The sequence below is a fragment of the Cervus canadensis genome, chromosome 10 (genome assembly GCF_019320065.1).
Source record: "Cervus canadensis isolate Bull #8, Minnesota chromosome 10, ASM1932006v1, whole genome shotgun sequence".
Lineage (NCBI taxonomy): Eukaryota > Metazoa > Chordata > Mammalia > Artiodactyla > Cervidae > Cervus > Cervus canadensis.
The window spans coordinates 24935986-24955213 of NC_057395.1; the positions used below are offsets into that span (position 1 = coordinate 24935986).

Genomic DNA, 19228 nt, shown 5'->3' on the forward strand with positions numbered 1-19228 from the left:
CAATGACCAAGTCATAGCCATCTGTTTCCGTTCTGCCCTCCCCTGTCCCAGTCTTCTGATGAGCATTTAAATTTTGTGAGCATTGTTAACTTACATGGATATTTTAAAAATGCACAGTATATCATCACACCTAAAAAGAATTAACAAGGATTTCTTTAATCCATGATATGTGCAGTCAGTGCCATGATATGTGCAGTCATTGTTCAAAATTTCTTGTCTCCTGTTTTTTTTTATACTTGTTGAATCAGGATTTCACAAAGGTCCATAAGCTAGATTCAAATAAGGTACATACACTGCAGTATCTTGATATTTCTCTTAGGTCTTTCCGTGGTCTCCTTTTCCCCTCTTTGTCAGTTTACTCATGGGAAAAAGCACCTGAGTCATTTGCCCTGTAGTGTTTGTCCACAGCACACTTTGTTGATACAATCTTAGATGTGCGCGCGTGTGTGTGTGTGTGTGTGTGTTAACATATCGCTTTGTTCCATGTATTTTCTGTGCATTAGTAGACTAAAGGGGACATTGGAGTTATGTAGTTATCAACCAAGTAATGTCAAGGATTGCCTGAGCCATCAGGGAAGAGAGAAGCATGTTGATTTTGGACTTCTAGCCTCCAGAACTGAGAGTGTGAGAGAATATATTTCTTTTTTCTTTAGCTACCTAATTTGTTGAAATTTTTATTACTTCCCTAGGACACTGGTACACTTGTGTTGAGAATATTTGCATTTATATTCATAAAGTGTATTGGACTGTTACTTTGTTTTCTTACGCTTTTTTCTCTGACAGTGGGGCATTGGATGTCATACTGGCCTCATAGAATGAGCTAGGAATTGTTGCCTCTTCAAGTTTTTCAGAAGTTTGAGAAGGATTTATGTGTATATTTCTTTAAATGTATGGTGGTATTCAGTTATGAAGGCGTCTGGTACAGAGCTTTTCTTTGTTGGGAGGTTTTTCCTTGTTGATTGAGTCAGTCTCTTGTTCTAGATACATTCAGATTTTCTTTCTTGAGTCATTTTTGTTAGTTTGCATTTTCCTAGGAATTTGTCTGTTTCCTGTAGGTTATCTAATTTGTTGGTGTACATTTGTTGATGGTATTTTTTTTTTTTTTTTGATGGTATTCTCTTTTAATTCCCATTTTTGTTAAGGTCAGCAGTAATGTTCTCATTCATTTCTGAATTTAGTAATTTGTCTTTGTTTTCCTAGTCAGTCTAAAAGTTTGTCAGTTTTGTTGATCTTTCAAAGAACTTTGGTTTTGTTGATTGCTCCTGTTATTTTTCTATTTTCTGTTTTATCTCTTATCTTTACACTTTTCTTTTTCCTGCTGGTTTGGGGCTTAAGTAAAGTAAAGTTGTTCAAGATAGGTATATAATTAGAAACCCTAAAAGAAAATAATTAGAAACTCTGTCTTATTACCATTTTTATTTTATGTATAGCACGGGGAACTATATTCATTATCTTGTAATAAACTAAGAAAAGAAACTGAAAAACTGTATACATATCTGTGTGTGTGTGTATATATATATATGTAAACATATATATATCTGAGTCACTTTGCTGTACACCAGAAATAAGACAGCATTGTAAATCAACTATAAAGTAAAGTGAAGTCGCTCAGTCGTGTCCAACTCTGTGCGACCCCATGGACTATAGTCCACCAGGCTCTTCCGTCCATGGGATTTTCCAGGCAAGAATACTGGAGTGGGTTGCCATTTCCTTCTCCAGGGGATCTTCCTGACCCAGGGATTGAACCCAGGTCTCCTGCACTGCAGGTAGACACTTTAACCTCTGAGCCATCAGGGAAGCCCAACTATACCTCAATTAAAAAAAAAAAAAAAGAGATCCTGGATGTATTTAAACTGTCACTCCCTTCACTGCATTTTACCCCACTCAAGCATCTTCTTTGCAACACAGGTATTATCAGGTATGAATTTAACTGGAGTGTTGCTTTCTATGTATCACATGAAATTTTGTATGGCATTTATATATGTTTTCCATTTGTCTTAAAGTATTTTCCAGTTTCCATCATCATTTCTTCTTTGACTCGATGTTTGTTTAAGAGAATATTGTGTAATTTCCATATATTTGTGGATTTTCCAGTTTTCTTTCTTTTATTGACTTTTATTTTCATTCGACTGTGGATTAGTAAGATCTGATTTCAGATCTTTTAAAATTTATTGACACTTGTTTTGTGACTGGCACTGTTATCAGTCTTGGAGACCATTTGTGGGTGTTTGAGAAGAATGTGTGTTTTGCTGATTTTAGTGCAGTTTTCTGTGTACGTATATTGAGCCTAGATAGGTTGTAGTAACTCTTCTATAGCGGTTTTCTAAGTTCTACCCATTACTGAAACTTGAGTAAAGAACAGCCTGTTTCTCCCTTCAGTTTTGTCCCCCCCACCCCACCCATGTATTTTGGAGCTCTGATGTCTGGTGCATGTATGTTTATAATCGTTTTTTACGTTCTTGGTGTTTTGACCTGCTTTTCAGTATATAATGTTCTTCTTTGTTTCTTGTAACAGATTTTGATTCTTACTTCATTTCCCATGTATATTTTTAAAATGATTATCCTGGGGATTACAGTTAACCTCTTAAACTTAAAACACACTTCATCCAGGTTAAGGATACAAGAGCAAATGCCTAAGTCAGTCCTCCTCCCTTAGTTCGGTTAAAACTTAAAACCACAGTTCTTTGAGGACAAGCTCTGCTTCACCCCTTTAGGAACCAGGGTCCAGAGTTTGGCACTACGAACATGGGATTCTCTCTTCAAGACCATTGTCAGGCTAGTAAGTGGTAGAGCCTAGGCAAGTGAAAATGACCAAAACTCTTACAGTTTTTAAGTTGCCTCTTTGTTGTTTACTTGATACTGTAAACTTTTTGACTATCTTCCAGAGTAGAGTTCTGACCAAATTGCTTTTGACACTTTATACTCCATTTTCTGATGTTTCTGTAAGATCACAGGCTCTTGGAGATGTCATCAGTCCAGATGCTTCAAGAGACACATGTATATTATTTAGTTGTCAGTAACAGAAATAGATCTGGATATCTGAAGCAAAAAGAAGAAAAGATATAACTCACAGACTTCGAGGAAAAAATGAGTGCTTGAGTGCTTGCATTGTGGAGTTATTAGAAGCAGAAGCAAATAGAATCTCTTCAAGCATGGTATTCTAGTGAGAAGAGGGAATGGACGCTGAACAAGCTTAAATCATGGCTGTCTAGTAGTAGTATTGTATGACTTAATGGATGTGGGCTGAGATGAGGAAGGGGAGTTGCTCAGATATCTTTGTGGACAGCTGAATATCGATGGTTTTTTACTGAGTTAGAGTGTTGGATAGAGGGTTGTTTTGGAAGTAGAGATCAATGCTGAGATACTCTTTCTATGTGTTGAGTTTAAGATGATGGTGAGATTGCTGAATAATGTATACGTCAGTAGGAAATTGAATATAATTATCAGCTTTTAGCTCTTACCATTCCTCCTTTGCCATGTATTTCCTTCCTGGGGAGGTTATCACATTCTTGATATCTATCTGGAGCTATTTTCTGTGTACATAAACACTTTCTACACAAATGTAGAATATAGTGTTTTATGAATTGCTGCTTCATTAATAATGTACCTTGGAGATCACTGCACATAAGCAGTAAAAAGCTCTCATATACATCTGCATGTTATTTAATTATAAAAATGAAATGTAATTTATTTAACCATTTATTTAACCATAATAGCATTTAGTTATTATTAGTCTTTTTTAAAAAACAATACTGCAGTGAATAACCATATACAATGTAATCATAGATATGTGGGTGATTTGCTGTAGGCAAAAATTCCTGGAAGTGTAATTGCTGGGTCAGAGGGTATGTACATCTGAAATCTTAGTGGATTTTGCCATATCCCCTCTGTTGAGATGTACTAATTCACATTACATGAGAAGAGACTGTTTCCGACATGGTTTCCTCAGCACAGTTGCATGACTACCTGAGTCAGTTTCAGTTTGGGATCGTTGATCAGACTCACAAGTCATAATGGACTTACCCAGCACCAGATACACCTAGGAAGGAAAACCATATACAGTTACAATGCAGAGGCCTCCAAACTCTGATGCAGGTTTTGATGTTTCCAGCATTTTGATTGTAAGGTTGACATGTGAGTACAGGTAACATTAGCACACATTTTAGCCTCTATATGTGTAAGTGGCTAGCTCTTTTATTTTAATATAGTTGTAAACCATAAATTGTAAGTCATACAGTATACATTCCTGACAGCCAAGTACAGCAGGCTAAAACGCATTCTGGGATTAGTTATTAGTACATGGCAGACCCTATAGGACCGTCATCTATCTTCAGGGTTGATGTTGCAAGAACTGTCAAGATATTTTCCTCAAGAGACTAAAAGAGGGATTCAGAATATAGCTTTTAACCCTTTCCTCAAGAATATTTTAATATTTTTCTCTCTGGTGAGTAAAAATAAACATAGCCTTAATCTACATTTCTGTTATTATGAGAGAAGTTGACACCTCTTCATATGCTTAAAAACTATTTTTATTTTCTTTATGTGAAGTTTTCATTCATATTCTTAACTTATTTTCCTTTTGGTACATTCCTCATGGTACATTTGTTGATAGAGCTCTTAATGTATTAGGGAAATTAGCCCTTTGGGGTATTACAGGGTTTTTCCCTCCTAAATGTTGGTTTGTGTTTTGATTTTGCCTTTGGCCATACAGAAATAAGTGATCATGTTACTATCATTAAAAAGAATTCTGGTTTGGTAGCATACTGGAAGGGCTATTTTCTATACCAAGATTATTTCACACTTTTTGGTAGGCTTTCTCTAGTATGTGGCTTAAAATTTTTTTAGATTAATGATCCATCCAGAATTTATTGTAATGTGAGCTATGAGGCATGGAGCTATTTTTCACCTAGGTGACTATCCATTTGTTCCAAATACATGTTTTGAATAATCTGATTTCCCCTGTTGAATTCAAATGACACAAAGGTAGTACACAGAGTCCCTGTATACCCTTTATTCAGTTTCTTCATTATTAACTTTGTACAGTAATGTGGTATATCTGCGAAAGCTAAGAGACAATTGTATGTTACTGTTAATTGAATGCTATACTTTAAAATCTGTTTCTTTTTTTTTTTTCCGTTAATGTTCTTTTGCATTTAGTTTCCATGTTTCTTGGTCTCCCATGGCCTGTAACAGTTAGTCTTTTTTGGTTTTGCATGATCTCAACAGTCTTGAATACTGGCCAGGTACCAGCTGAATGACCCCTAATCTGGGTTTCTCTGATGTTTTTCTCCTGATTAGATTGGGTTTATGGGTTTGGGGAAAGAATACCACAAAAGTTAAGTCCTCTTCTCATCATGTCAGGGGGTACAAATATCCACATGACATTACTGATATGAAAGTGTTCAACATTACTAATCACTGTAGAAATGCAGATGAAAAATCACAGTGAGGTCACAGCATACCTTTGGAATGGCTACTATTTTAAAAAAACACAAAATTACAAGTGTTAGTGAAGCTGTGGCGAAATTGGAACCCTCGTGCACGGTTAGTGGGATTGTAAAGTGTCGTAGCTGCTATGGAAAACAGTACGGAGGCCCTTCAAAAAATTTAAAAAGATTACTATAAAAAAGAAGAATCCAGCAATTCCACTTCCAGTGGATGTATCTGGAAGCAGAGTCTCTGAGAGATATTTGTACACTCATGGTCATAGAAGAACTATTGACAGTAGTCAGGAAGTATAAGCAACTCAAATGTCTGTCAGAGGCAGAATGGATAAACAAGATGTGAAAGTGAAAGTGAAGTCACTCAGTCGTGCCTGACTCTTTGTGACCCAGTGGACTGTAGCCTACCAGGTTCCTCTGTCCGTGGGATTCTCCAAGCAGGGATACTGTAGTGGGTTGCCATTTCCTTTTCCAGGGATCTTCCCAATCCAGGGATTGTACCCAGGTCTCCTGCATTGCTTTACCTCTGAGTCACCATACCTCAAACAAGATGTGTTATATACATAAAATGGGATATTAATCTCCCTCCTTAAAAAGAAGGGAGATTTAACACTACTGAACTGTACCCTTGAAAACATTGTCAGTGTACTGAAGCTTGTTAACGTGCTTTTGAAACATTAAAATCTGTATGCTCTTTTTATAAAGATTCATTTATTTTTGGCTGCACTGGTCTTTGTTGCTGCATGTGGGCTTTCTCTAGTTGGGGCGAACAGAGGCTACTCTTCAGCGCGGGTATGTGGGCTTCCTGTTGTGGAGGCTGCTCTTGTTTGGGATGCATGGGCTCTAGGGGCGCACAGGCTTCAGTAGTTGCTGTGTGTGGGCTCAGCAGTTGTGGCCCACAGGCCTAGTTGCTCCATGGATGTGCACTCTTCCTGGACCAGGGATCGAACCCATGTCCTCTGCATTGGCAGGTGGATTCTTTACCACTGAGCCACCAGGGAAGCCCTGAAAAATTTATTTTTTAAAAATAATTTTGTTTATTATTTTTGGCTGTGCTGAGTTTTTGTTGATGCAAGAGCTTTTCTCTAGTTGTTGACGAGCAGGGGCTACTCTTGTGGTGGTTTGTGGGCTTCTCGTTGTGGTTGCTTCTCTTGTTGTGGAACACCAGCTCTAGGGGAAGAGAACTTTAGTAGTTGGAACTCCTGGGCTCAAGAGCACGGGCTGTAAGCCCATGAGTGAGTTGTGGCTCACTGGCTTAGTTGCTCTGAGGCATGTGGGATCTTCCCGGATCAGACACGGATCAGTCCCATGTCTCCTGCATTGGCGGGCAGATTCTTTACCACTGAGCCCCTAGGGAAGCCCCAAATTTTATTTTTGGAGAGTAAATATGTATAGTATTTTTTATTAGCCTGTTGTTATTTGTTGGATCAGTAGTGTGTCAGTAGTGATAAGCCCTATTTTTATTCTTAATATTGGTGATTTGTGGTCTCTGCTTTTTGTTTTGTTTTACTTTGTTGTTCTGGTTTTTGGAGTTTGATGTTTGGTTTTATTTTTCTTTAACCAGTGTACCTGGAATTTGTCAGTTTTGTTCACCTTTTTAAAGAAATAAACTGACTTTAATTTTTAAAGTTATATGCCTGTTTTCTGTGTTTTACTGATTGCTCCTTTAATCTTTATGATTTCCTTTTTTCTACATACTTTGTATGTATTTAGCTCTAATGTTTTAACTTCTTCATGGCAACACCTTCAATCTTTGATTTTAGATCTTCTTTCCTAGTTCAGTTTGGTTCGGTCCAGTCGCTCAGTTGTGTTCGACTCTTTGCAACTCTCTGGACTGCAGCGCACCAGGTTTCCCTGTCCATCATCAACTCCTGGAGCTTGCTCAAAGTCATGTCCATCGAGTCGGTGATGCCATCCAACCATCCAACCTGTGTCCTCCGCTTCTCCTCCCTCCTTCAATCTTTCCAAGCATCAGGGTCTTTTCCAGTGAGTCACTTCTTCACATCAGGTGGCCAAAGTATTGGAGTTCAGCTTCAACATCAGTCCTTCCAATGAACACCCAGGACTGATTTGCTTTAGGATGGACTGGTTGGATCTCCTTGCAGTCCCAGGGACTCTCAAGAGTCTTCTCCAACACCACAGTTCAAAAGCATCAATTCCTTGGGCACTCAGCTTTCTTTACAGTCCAACTCTCCCATCCATACATGACCACTGGAAAAACCATAGCTTTGACTATATGGACCTCTGTAGGCAAAATAATGTGTCTGCTTTTTAATGTGCTGTCTAGGTTTGTCATAGCTTTTCTTCCAAGGAGCAAGCGTCTTTTAATTTCATGGCTGCGGTCACCATCTGCAGTGATTTTAGAGCCCCCCAAAATAAAGTCTCTCACTGTTTCTGTTGTTTACTCATCTATTTGTCATGAAGTGTTAGTAAAAATATTTAAAGCTTCAAGTTTCCCTCCTAACATTTTTACTGCATTCCACAGAATTTGATATGTTGTTTATTTGTTGTTAGTCAGTTCAAGATGTTTTCCAAATTTCTCTTGCTTTTCTCTTTTACCCCCAAATTTAGAAGTCTATTATTTATTTGCCAGTTGCATTGCTAGATAGGTAATTTGTTGGTTGCTAATTTAATTTGTTTATTGTTAGCAATTCCACTCTGGATGATTTTAGTCCTTCAAAGTCCACTAAGACTTATCTCAAGGCCCAGCATATTGTCTGTGTTGGTGAATGTGTCATGTGTATTTCAAAAGCAATGTGTATTCTACTGTTGAATGAATATAGTGTTGTAGTCAGTTAGATCAAGACAGTTTTTATTGTTAAGCTCTTTTATGTCTTTATCGATTTTTTTTAGGGGGGGTGAATCTAGTTCATCTATTATTGTCAAAAATCATATGTTAAAAATCTGTTATGGTTGGAACATTGTCTGTTTCTTCCTTTAATCCTGTCAAGTGTTGCTTCATATATTTTAAGGCTAGGTACATATACTTTCCTAATTGTTACATCTTTTTATTGATACCCCTTTATTGTTATAAAATGTCCCTTTCTTTCTATGGCGTGTTTGTTTTGTAGTATATATCTGATATCAGAACAGTCACTCCTGCCTTTATATTCTTACTATTAGCAGGATATATCATTTCCCATTGATTTGCTTTATATTCTTTAAACTTAACAGTCTTTTTATTAAGTGTTTCTCTTTTTATTTTTGGCTTGTTGTTGTTTAGTCGCAAAGTTGTGTCCAACTCTTTGCAACCCATGGACTATATAGTCCTCTGGCCATGATATTTCCCTGGCAAGAATACTGGAGTGGTTTGTCATTTCTTGCTCCAGGGAATCTTCCTGACCCAGGAATTGAACCCATGTCTCTTGGTGTCTCCTGCATTGGCAGGAGACTTCTTTACCACTGGGATACCTAGGAAGCCCCAAAATGTTTCTCATAGGCAGCATATAGTTTGATCATTTTTTTTTTTAAGTCTACTCTGTTTCTCTCAATCTTTAATCTACCTTGTCTCATTAACTATTGTGTATAAATGATTTAACATTTACTACAAATTAAAATTTGAATTGAGATCTATTTTTTAACATTAATTAAGTTTTACTTTTTTTCCTTTCGAACTTTTTATTTTATATTGGAGTATAGCCAGTTAACAAGTTGTGATACTTTCAGGTGATCAGCAGAGGGACTCAGGCTTACATATACATGTTGGATTGAGATCTATTTTGAGATTTATTCTTTTAAAAAAGCTTTATTCAGATATGATTGACTTTGAAATATATGACATTTACTAATGTATATACATGAAAGCATTAACATAGTCAAGTCAGTGAACGTATCCATCATTCCTAAAACTTTCCTTATGTATCTTTATAGTATATCTGAGTTATCTGTCCCTCTTTGCAGACTCTCCCAGGTCACCAGTGGTCTGCTTTCTATTACTGTAGGTTAATTTATGTTTTCTAGAGTTTTCTACAAATGGAGTCTAATGTGTATCTAGACATACAAATATGTATATAATATACATGCACACTTTTTGTCTGGTTTATTTCCATCATTATAAGTATTTTGAAGTAATTCTTCTTGTTATGTGTATCAATACTTCATTTCTTTTTGTTCACTATCACTCCTTTGTATGGTTGTAGCAGTTTACTAACCTGTTGACAGATTGCTTTTAGTTTCCAGCTATTAAAAATGAAGCTTTTAGCATTTGAGTGCATGTATGACCATAGGCCTTCATTTACTTTGGGTAAATAGGAATGAAATGGCTAGTTTATAAGTGCATGCTTAATTGTTTAAGGAACTGACAAACTATTTTCTAAAGTGATTGTAACATTTTACATTCCCATCAGGAGCATTTGAGAGTTCCAGTTGCTTTATATCCTCTTCAACACTTGGTATAGTCAGGGTTTGTGTTTGTTTCAAGTTGCCATTAAAGAAGAATATCTTTGTGGGAATGTTTTTGAGATGATTTTTGTCTTGTTGGTTATTATAAGATTGGATACAGTGTTAAGCAGTAACTGTTTGTTTCTCATCTATTTCGTGTAGCAATGCGCATCTGTTAATCCCATTAGAGACAAATTCTAATTTCTTTCTCTCCTTTTCGAGCCCTGTGGTAATCCTGTGGTAATCATAAGTTTGTTTTCTATGTCTGCAGTATCCTTGTAGCTTTAATTTGCATTTCCTTAATGCAATATATATATATATATATATATACATATATATATATATATATAAATGATTCCTCTATATCCAAGGTTCTATATCCACAAATTCAAACAACTCTGGATCATGTAGAACTGTAGTATTATTTACTATGGAAAACTTACATGTAAGTGGACCTTCATTGTTCAAACTTGTGTTTTTCAAGGGCCAGCTGTATGTCCTTGCTGCTTTCCATGAGGATTACAGTTATCCTAAATTTATTATAATACCTTTGTTTGAATTGATACCAACTTATCTTCAATAGCATGCAAAGATTCTGCTCCTATACATCTACACCCCCAACCTTTCTATTGTTTTTTCAAAATTTGTGTCATGCATTTATCTTTTAAATGATTTTGTTGTTCAGTTTCTCAGTTGTGTCTGACTCTTTTTGACAGCTATGAACTACAGCACGCCAGGCTTCCCTGTCCTTCACCAACTCCTGGAGCTTGCTCAAACTCGTGTCCATTGAGTCAGTGATGCCATCCAACCATCTCATCCTCTGTCGTCCCCTTCTCCTCCTGCCTTCAGTCTTTCCCAGCATCAGTCTTTTCCAGTGAGTTGGCTCTTCACATGTGGCCAAACTGTTGGAGTTTCAGCTTCAGTATCAGTCCTTCCAATGTTTGTTCATGGTTGATTTCCTTTAGGATTGACTAGTTTGATCTCCTTGCAGTCCTAGGGACTCTCAAGAGTCTTCTCCAACACCACAGTTCAAAAGCATCAATTCTTCGATGCTCAGCTTTCTTTATAGTCCAACTCTCACATCCATACATGACCACTGGAAAAACCATAGCTTTGACTAGATGGACCTTTGTTGGCAAAGTAATGCGTCTGCTTTTTAATGTGCTGTCTAGGTTTGTCATAGCTTTTCTTCTAAGGAGCAAGCATCTTTTAATTTCATGGCTGCAGTCACCATCTGCAGTGATTTTGGAGCCCCCCAAAATAAAGTCTCTCACTGTTTCCATTGTTTCCCTATCTATTTGCCATGAAGTGATGGGATCAGATGCCATGATCTTAGTTTTTTTTTTTTTTTTTACATTTTAGTGAAAGTTGCTCAGTCATGTCCGACTCTTTGCGACCCCATGGACTGTACAGTCCACGGAATTCTACAGACCAGAATACTGGAGTGGGTAGCCTTTCCCTTCTCCAGAGATCTTCCCAACCCAGGAATCGAACCCAGGTCTCCCACATTGCATGGAGATTCTTTACCAGCTGACCCACAAAGGAAGCCCTTAGGTTTTTGAATGTTGCATCTTAAGCCAAATTTTTCACTTTCCTCTTTCACCTTCATCAAGAGGCTCTTTAGTTCCTCTTTGCTTTCTGCCATAAGGGTGGTGTCATCTGCATATCTTAGGTTATTGATATTTCTCACTGCAATCTTGATTTCAGCTTGTGCTGCATTCAGCCCAGCATTTCGCATGATGTACTCTGCATATAAGTTAAATAAGCAGGGTGGCAATACATAGCCTTGATGTGCCTCTTTCCCAAATTGGAACCAGTCTGTTGTTACATGTCTGGTTCTAACTGTTGCTCCTTGACCTGCATACAGATTTATCAGGAGGCAGGTAAGGTGGTCTGGTATTCCCATCTCTTGAAGAATTGTGCACAGTTTGTTGTGATCCACACGTAGTCAAAGGCTTTAGCGTAGTCAGTGATGAAAAAGTAGATGTTAAACCATGTAGGAAAGATAATGAGTTATAAATCAAAAGTATTATAATGTTGGCTTTAATTTTTACCTGTATTTAAACTTTACTGGGGGCTTCCCTGGTGGTTCAGTGGTAAAGAATCTGCCTGCCAATGCAGGGAACATGGGTTTGATCCCTTGATTGGGAAGATTCCCAGGAGAAGGAAATGGCAACCCATGACAGTATTGTTTCCTGGGAAATCCTATGGACAGAGGAGCCTGGTGGGCTGCAATCCATGGTGTCACAGAGTCGGACACACTTAGTGACTAAAGAACAGTATTCTTTTGGTTAGCCAGAAGAAACCCTTCTCCAGATTCGTGTGGGGCAGGTCTCTTAGCGACAGATTCCCTCACCTTGCATTTCATTGGGATGTCTGGTTTTTTTCCATATTTGAAGGATAATTTTGCTCGATTTGGAATTCTTAAGTGACAAGTTTTTTCTTCCAGAAATTTAAAAATGTCATTGTATACACTCTAATGACCCCTGTTGAATTTGATGAGAAATTTTTTGTTTAATCTTACTGAGGATTCCTTGTATGTAACAAGTTTCTTCTCAAAGATTCTCTTTTTCCTTGGCTTTTAGCAGTGATTTATTACTTTATCTCAGTGCAGATCTCTTTGTGTTTATTCTGGTGGTTTCTTGAACCTCTTGAATATGTAGATTCGTGTCTTTATCCAATGTTTCAATTGGTATACCTTTAAGTTTACTGAGTTTTTCCCTCTGTACTCAGATCTGTTGTTGAGACCCTCTAGTGTATTTTTCATTCTGGTTATTATAATTTTAAGCATCAGTGTTTGTGTTTGGTTCCTTTTTAAAATGACTCTCTATTGATTGTTTGTTGAGACTTCATTGTCCTGGTTCCCTTTGTAGTTTCTTGTCCTTGCTTTCCTTTAGCTCTTTGAGCAGATCTAAGACAGTGATTTTAAAGTCTGTATTTAATGTCTGTGCTTCTGCAGGGACAAATTCTGTTAAATTCTCCTGTGAATGGACTATATGCTCTTTTTCTTTATATCCTCTGTAACTCTTTCTTGAAAACTGGACATACTGACTTTTATGATATGGTGACTCTGCAAAGTAGGTTCTTTACTCATGATTTAATTTTGTTGCTTGGTGTTACTTGCCTTTTAAGTGGTTTTCTATATATATATTTTTTTAAAGTGTGCTTTCTTTGTCACTTCGATCTCTAAAGTCTGTTTTTGTAGCTTGTGTTCAACTAGTGTTTTGGCAAAGACTTGCTTGAATACTAGGTGCTAAGATAATGTGCAGTAGAAGGGAGAGGGGTTCAAAAAAAAAAACAACTCTCCAGTGTTTGTGGATTGACTCTGTGCTGGGATCTTTCCTTCAGTGGCCAGCTAGTTTGCTTAGAGTTCTGCTTCCTGCTTGCCCTGTACCAGGAGATATATCAGGGATTAAAGTTTAGCGTCTCATCAGGTGTTTTACGAGGATGCATCCTGCCCTGCGCATGTGGTGCTGTCTAAATTCCCTGGAATGCACAGATACTTTTCAGTGCTCCCAGTTTCCAAAAGAAAATTCGTCCCAGCTTTTCCTCTTGGACTCTTGGCATGTTTGTAAACCATAATCGTTTGCCCCAGGCATCTGTGCCTTTTTTTGGTTTTGTCTGCCATACAGTGATTTGAGGAATACCCTACACTTTTCTGCCCTGTGTGAGTTCTGAGCTTGTCAAAAGAATAAGATGTGTTCTTCAGTAGCCCACAGGCATTTTAAAATAGGGAAGCACAATTATTTGCAAATAAAGTCTGCTCTGTTCCTTCAGAAACTGGAGCTGGGGTTGTTTACTGGGTCTACAAGGTGCTCTCTTCAAGACTTCTGCTGAATCCAGGGTGACAGGGTCAAGGGAAAGTAAGAATTCCCAACGCTTTCTTACTTTTTTCTTTTTTTGCTGGCTTTTTTGCCCCTTGTAGGATCTTAGTTCCCCAACCAAGGACTGAACCCAGACCTCTGGCAGTCAGAGCACCTACTCGTAACCACTGGATGGCGAGGGAACTCTCCACTTTCCCACAGTTTTTAAGTTTGTTTTTTTCCTGACTTAGTATTCGGTTGGTTTCTGCAAACCTTTCATTCTTTTTTCCAGAATCTTTGAAATTGGTTCTTACAGTTTTGCTGACTTTTTGATGTTTCTGTGGTGGAAGGTGCCTTTGGAGCCGCCTGCTCCCCCATTGTTGCTGACATGTGTTTGTTCGCTCAGTCGTGTCTGGCTCTTTGCGGCCCCATGGACTATACAGTCCATGGAATTCTCCAGGCCAGAATACTGGAGTGGGTAGCCTTTCCCTTTTCCAGGGGATCTTCCCAACCCAGGCATCGAACCCAGGTCTCCCACGTTGCAGGTGGATTCTTTACCAGCTGAGCCATAAGGGAAACTTGAGTGTCTTGAGAAACATTGTCTAAATTATTTTGTCCCTATTTTAAATTTTTGAGTTGGGGGGGATATGCATTGTTATATGCAGGAGCATTAATGTGGTCCTTGTTATTCCATCTTGACTAGTCTCCTATTATTTCTTCTTAACCTTGATTTTTTTCTTATTATTCTCTGTTCCCTCTTTTCTTCCTTATTTGTGATTTTATGAATGTTTTTAGCATTGTATTTTAATCCATTTAATAATACACTTAATTCAATTCCATTTAAATTTAATGTTTTAGAGTAACATTTGGGCCTTATCTTTTCTGTATATACAGGTATTAATATTTATGTATGTAGCTGTTGCAGTTGCTCTAGGGATTACAAGTTTCATACAAATAGTTCAATCTACCATGTATACCACTTTACATAAAATGTAGAAAATGTCAGAACTGTATAGATCTCTTTTACCTGCTTCTTCCCCAGTCTTTAGTAATAAAATGTTTTATACACATTGAAAACTTTACAAGACTTTTGATGTAAGCAGTCAAATGTATTTTAAATGAAAGAAGGTATTATTATTGTTTCATCAGCCAATACTCTCAGAAGTACCTGAGTGTTTATCATGCTTCATTTTTTCTCTGCATCTTGGCGCTACCTTCTTGGGTCATTTTTGTTTTCTCTCTTTTCTGTTGCCCAAGGACAATTGTCTGGTGTTTCTTTTAGAGGGAATTTGTTTAAAGATATTTTTTGGCTTTAATTTGTTTAAAGATATTTTTGACTTTTTTTGGTTATTTATCCCGTTCTTTTAGTGATAACTTGCCTTTTGGTTATTTTCAGGTATTTTTCTTTTTGGTTTTCTGTAGTTCTACAGATTATGTGCCTGTGTGTGGATTTATATTAATATTTATTTACCTTGGGATTTATTGTGATTATTCATATCTTTTTTTAGAAAGTTTTTAGTTATTGTCATTTTAAGTATTGCTTCCATACCGTTTATTTCTTTTATATTTCTCTGAGACTCTAATGTTAGGTAACTTGTTATTATGTTGTTTTTGTTTCTTGTCCTCTTTTTGTCTTTTTCATACTTCTGTGCTAATGTTCTGAGTATTTTCTTCTGACCTATTTTGTTCTAATTTACTTTTTGACTATTGATATGTCTAGGTCATTGTTAATCCCATTTACTAGTTTTAAATTTTTGTTTTTACTTCTGTAATTTTTGATTTAGAGTTTTCAGTTCTTTGAAGGAATTTTTAATATTTTGTTGTATGTATTTAAATATAACAAGCATACTTTTAAAAACATTTGTGTCTGAAACCCCAACATACGTATCTGTTTTGATTTTCATGTTTTTGCTGCTTTTCAGTCATGTTGTCTTATCTCTCTTGTGTTTCATACTTTTCATTGTGCTGGAAATGAAAATGAGCTAGTATTAGAAATTGTTGTTCAGTTGCTCAGTTGTATCCGACTCTTTGTGACCCCATGGGCTGCATGCAGCACGCCAGGCTTCCCTGTCCTTCACCACCTTGCAGAGGTTGCTCAAACTCATGTCCATTGAGTCAGTGATGCCATCCAGCCATCTCGTCCTCTGTTGTCTCCTTATCCTCCTGCCTTCAGTCTTTCCCAGAGTCAGGGTCTTTTCCGGTGAGTCAGCTCTTCGCATCAGATTGCCAAAGTATTGGAGCTTCAGCTTCAGAATCAGTCCTTCCGGTGAATATTCAGCATGGATTTCCTTTAAGATTGACTGGTTTGATCTCCTTGCCGTATTAGAAATTATTTGTAGCCAAATGAATGACATTGTTTTCCTGGAGGGAGGGTTTATACTAGCTTCTGTCTGGTGTCTGGGGCACATGATAATTTAGGATTACATGAGTCAAATTTCTGAGCTTGAGATGATCAAAGCTCAGCTGCAGGCTCTTGGAGGGCCTGTGTACTTTTAGTTTATTGGCATTTCTGACTTGCATCCCCTCAGTTGCCACTGAAAGAGGGTGAGGGAGTTACTAGTGTTCCTCTTTTCCCTTAGTTGTCCAGGGACATAGATACCTATACTTTCAGCCTTCTGAGTTTGTCAAAAGTACCTTCCACTCTCTGAGCTGTTTTCTTTGAAATAAGCAAATGTCCGCCAGGTGGCAAAGTGGTCAGAGTTGTACTTAAGGCCCTGGACTTCCATCCTTTTGCAGTTTAGCCCTGATAATTCCTTACTGTCACATCAGCTCTTTAGTCACATTTTACCTTTCGTTAGTCACATTTTGAAAACTTGAAAGAAGCAACATTTAAGATAATTATTTGAAGTGAAATATTAAAATAGTAAAACAATGAATGTTAGTATTTAAACTATCAACATTAGTGTAGCAATTACAAATTTAATAATGACATTTAACATTTAAAGTATTTAAGTTTTTATTTTAGGTTTTCAGCTATAAACCTTCATACTTTTCTGTGGTTCTCAGAGAAAGTATTGATCTGAATTATTTAGTTTACTCTTATAAAACGTGTCAGTGCCAGCATCTGAATTTTAAAGTGTTTCCCTTCAGGAATTCCCTGGTGGCCCAGTGGTTAGGATTCTGGGCTTTCACTGCCATGGCCAGGGTTCAGTCAATCCCTGGTCGGGGAACTGAGATCCCAGATGGATGGGTGCAGCAGCCAAAAAAAAAAGTTTCCCTTTATTTGTGTTACCGCGCACATTAACTGTGGAAATGACTAAGAGTCTTTTATCAGTAGTGGTTTGACTGTTAGTAGTGCGAATTTGTTAATGTTTTTGTTGTGTGTTTGCTTAAATGGGCATTTAAGGGATCTGTTCAGAAAGTTAATAATTTATGTTTTAAAAACCTTTGTTGATACTGGAAAATGACATTATTTTTGTTTACTTATTTTTAGGTTGGGCTCATGTGGTTTGTGCCCTGTATATTCCAGAGGTACAGTTTGCCAATGTTTCTACAATGGAACCAATTGTTTTACAGTCTGTTCCACATGATCGTTATAATAAGGTACAGTATATATTATTTTATTGATGTTTTAAAATAACTTTTTGTTTTAAAACTGGTAAGTGCAAAGGAATTGTTAAATTTTGTTTTATTATAGCCCTTCATTAAAATATTTAAATGCCTCCATTGATTGGGAAAAAATACAATGACTGTGGTAAAGTACAGTTATTAAAATATGTTACTAAAGTCACAGGAGTATAAAACAAATGCACACAAGCAAACCTGTGTCACCTTTTATATCAACCTAGGTTTTTAAGGTCCTAACATTTTGATCCTTACAGATTGTTCTTTAAGAATTACTGACTTAAACAAAAACAAACAAAAAAAGAATTATTGACTCTTATGTTTTTTCAGATATTAAGGCTGTATTAAATTTGAATTAATCGTTATTTGGTATAATATTCATTATGCTGATACACATCCTGTTTTAAAAAATAATCCTATCACAGAGTATTATTTATTCATCTCTCCAAAAGATTTTTTTGCTCTCAAGACAGTATTCTTTTTTTTTTCCTCTTAAAAATAATCTTAATGTTTGCTTTTTTCTCTTGTATATTTTTCTTAATTTAGAACATTGGTATTATTGTTTCATTCTCTTGCATATTGGATTATTGTTTTTTTTAATTACCTACTGTGCCTTTAAGTGAAGGTACTTGTTGATTTATTTCATCTGTGGAGAAAGGGTCATGGCAGCCAATGCTAAGATTTCAAAATATTAAACATTTTGTAATGTAGATTATTAAAATTTATTTTAAAAATTGAAAAATGCAGAGAAATAGAAAAATGTAAGGCAAAACTCATGTAAAATCTTTCCATTAAGATCCTCCTAGATTTATTTTTGTGTGCATTTTACAAATACTGTATACTTCTAATTGACTAATCGGGTTAGTGGTATGTGAGATTGTACATAATCTTGTGTCCTGTGAAATGCACTGTGTATTACCATTAGGACAGTCTTTGCTATTTTTTTTAGTAAAAAGTATTGCAGTGTTTGAATGATTTTCTTTCCATATTGATAACATTAAATATTTTTAAATTTTTTAGAAAAGATTATTCATATTTGTTAATTGACCTTGAATAGCTCTTTGTTCATTTTAATATTGTAATGTTTTAATTTTTTCTTAACAAAATGTTTTTTATACTGAAGATAATTATTATTTTTTCTTATATACTTGCTGTCAGTGCTTTTGCCCATAATTTAATATTTGCTTTTTAATTTTCATTTTGTCTTTATGATTGTCATTATTGTTGGTATTCTAACATGTTAATTGTTTCTAATTTTAAGTTTAAAATTTTTTTTTTATAGTTTACACAACTACTCTTTATTGTTTCTGCCTTTGTTGCCACACAGAATATTTCTCTACACTAAAGTATAACTATTTTATAGTATGTATTTCCTATAAGGAAGGACTTTCTTCTGCATGACCAGAATACACCCATCAGCATCAGGAAATTAATATTTATGTGTTATTTGTCTAATCCAGGAGTGTCATCATTATTTGTCTAATTTTCATTCATATTTTTTGTTTTCCCAGTAGAATCTTTTCATAGCAGAAAGATCACAATTTGCTTTTTGTCCCTTAAGTCTCCTGACTTACATAACTTTGGTACTTCTGAAGATTTTAGGTCAATTATTTGTAGAATGGCTTTTAATAATGTTTCCTCATGATTAAATTAAGGTTATGTGTTTTTGGCAGGAATGTCACAGAAATGATGCTGTGTTCTTCTCATTGCATCCTGTCAGGTGGTACATGATTTCAGTTTTTCCCATTACTGGTGATGTTACCTTGGTCACTTGGTTAAGGTGGTGTCTGCAAGATTTCTCCACTGGGAGGTTAATCTTTATTTCCATTATAATTAGTAAGCATTTTGTAGTGAAGTACTTTGTATGTAAATACCTTGTTTCTTGTGCCTTTTATTCACTAATTTTAGCACCCATTGTTATTTCTTTGCTTAATGAATCTATTACCACGATTGATGGCAAGTGGTGGTATTGTAATTCCATCGTTTACGTTCATCAGTTGGCATTCCATTTTAAGGAGATGCTTTCATCACTTCCCAATT

General features: G+C 36.3%; 1 protein-coding gene across 8 annotated transcripts in view; it reads left to right on the forward strand.

Moving 5' to 3' along the window:
• MLLT10 (MLLT10 histone lysine methyltransferase DOT1L cofactor) overlaps positions 1 to 19228 on the forward strand; it is a 224178-nt gene that overhangs the window by 53490 nt on the left and 151460 nt on the right. For all 8 annotated transcript variants that reach the window (XR_006271725.1, XR_006271726.1, XM_043480223.1 and 5 more), the window contains exon 5: positions 17058 to 17167. Coding sequence is in view for 6 of the 8 variants with exons in the window: in XM_043480223.1 (XP_043336158.1) it covers positions 17058 to 17167 (110 nt within the window). In the remaining 2 variants the exon portion in view is untranslated. The remainder of the gene's footprint in view (positions 1 to 17057; positions 17168 to 19228) is intronic.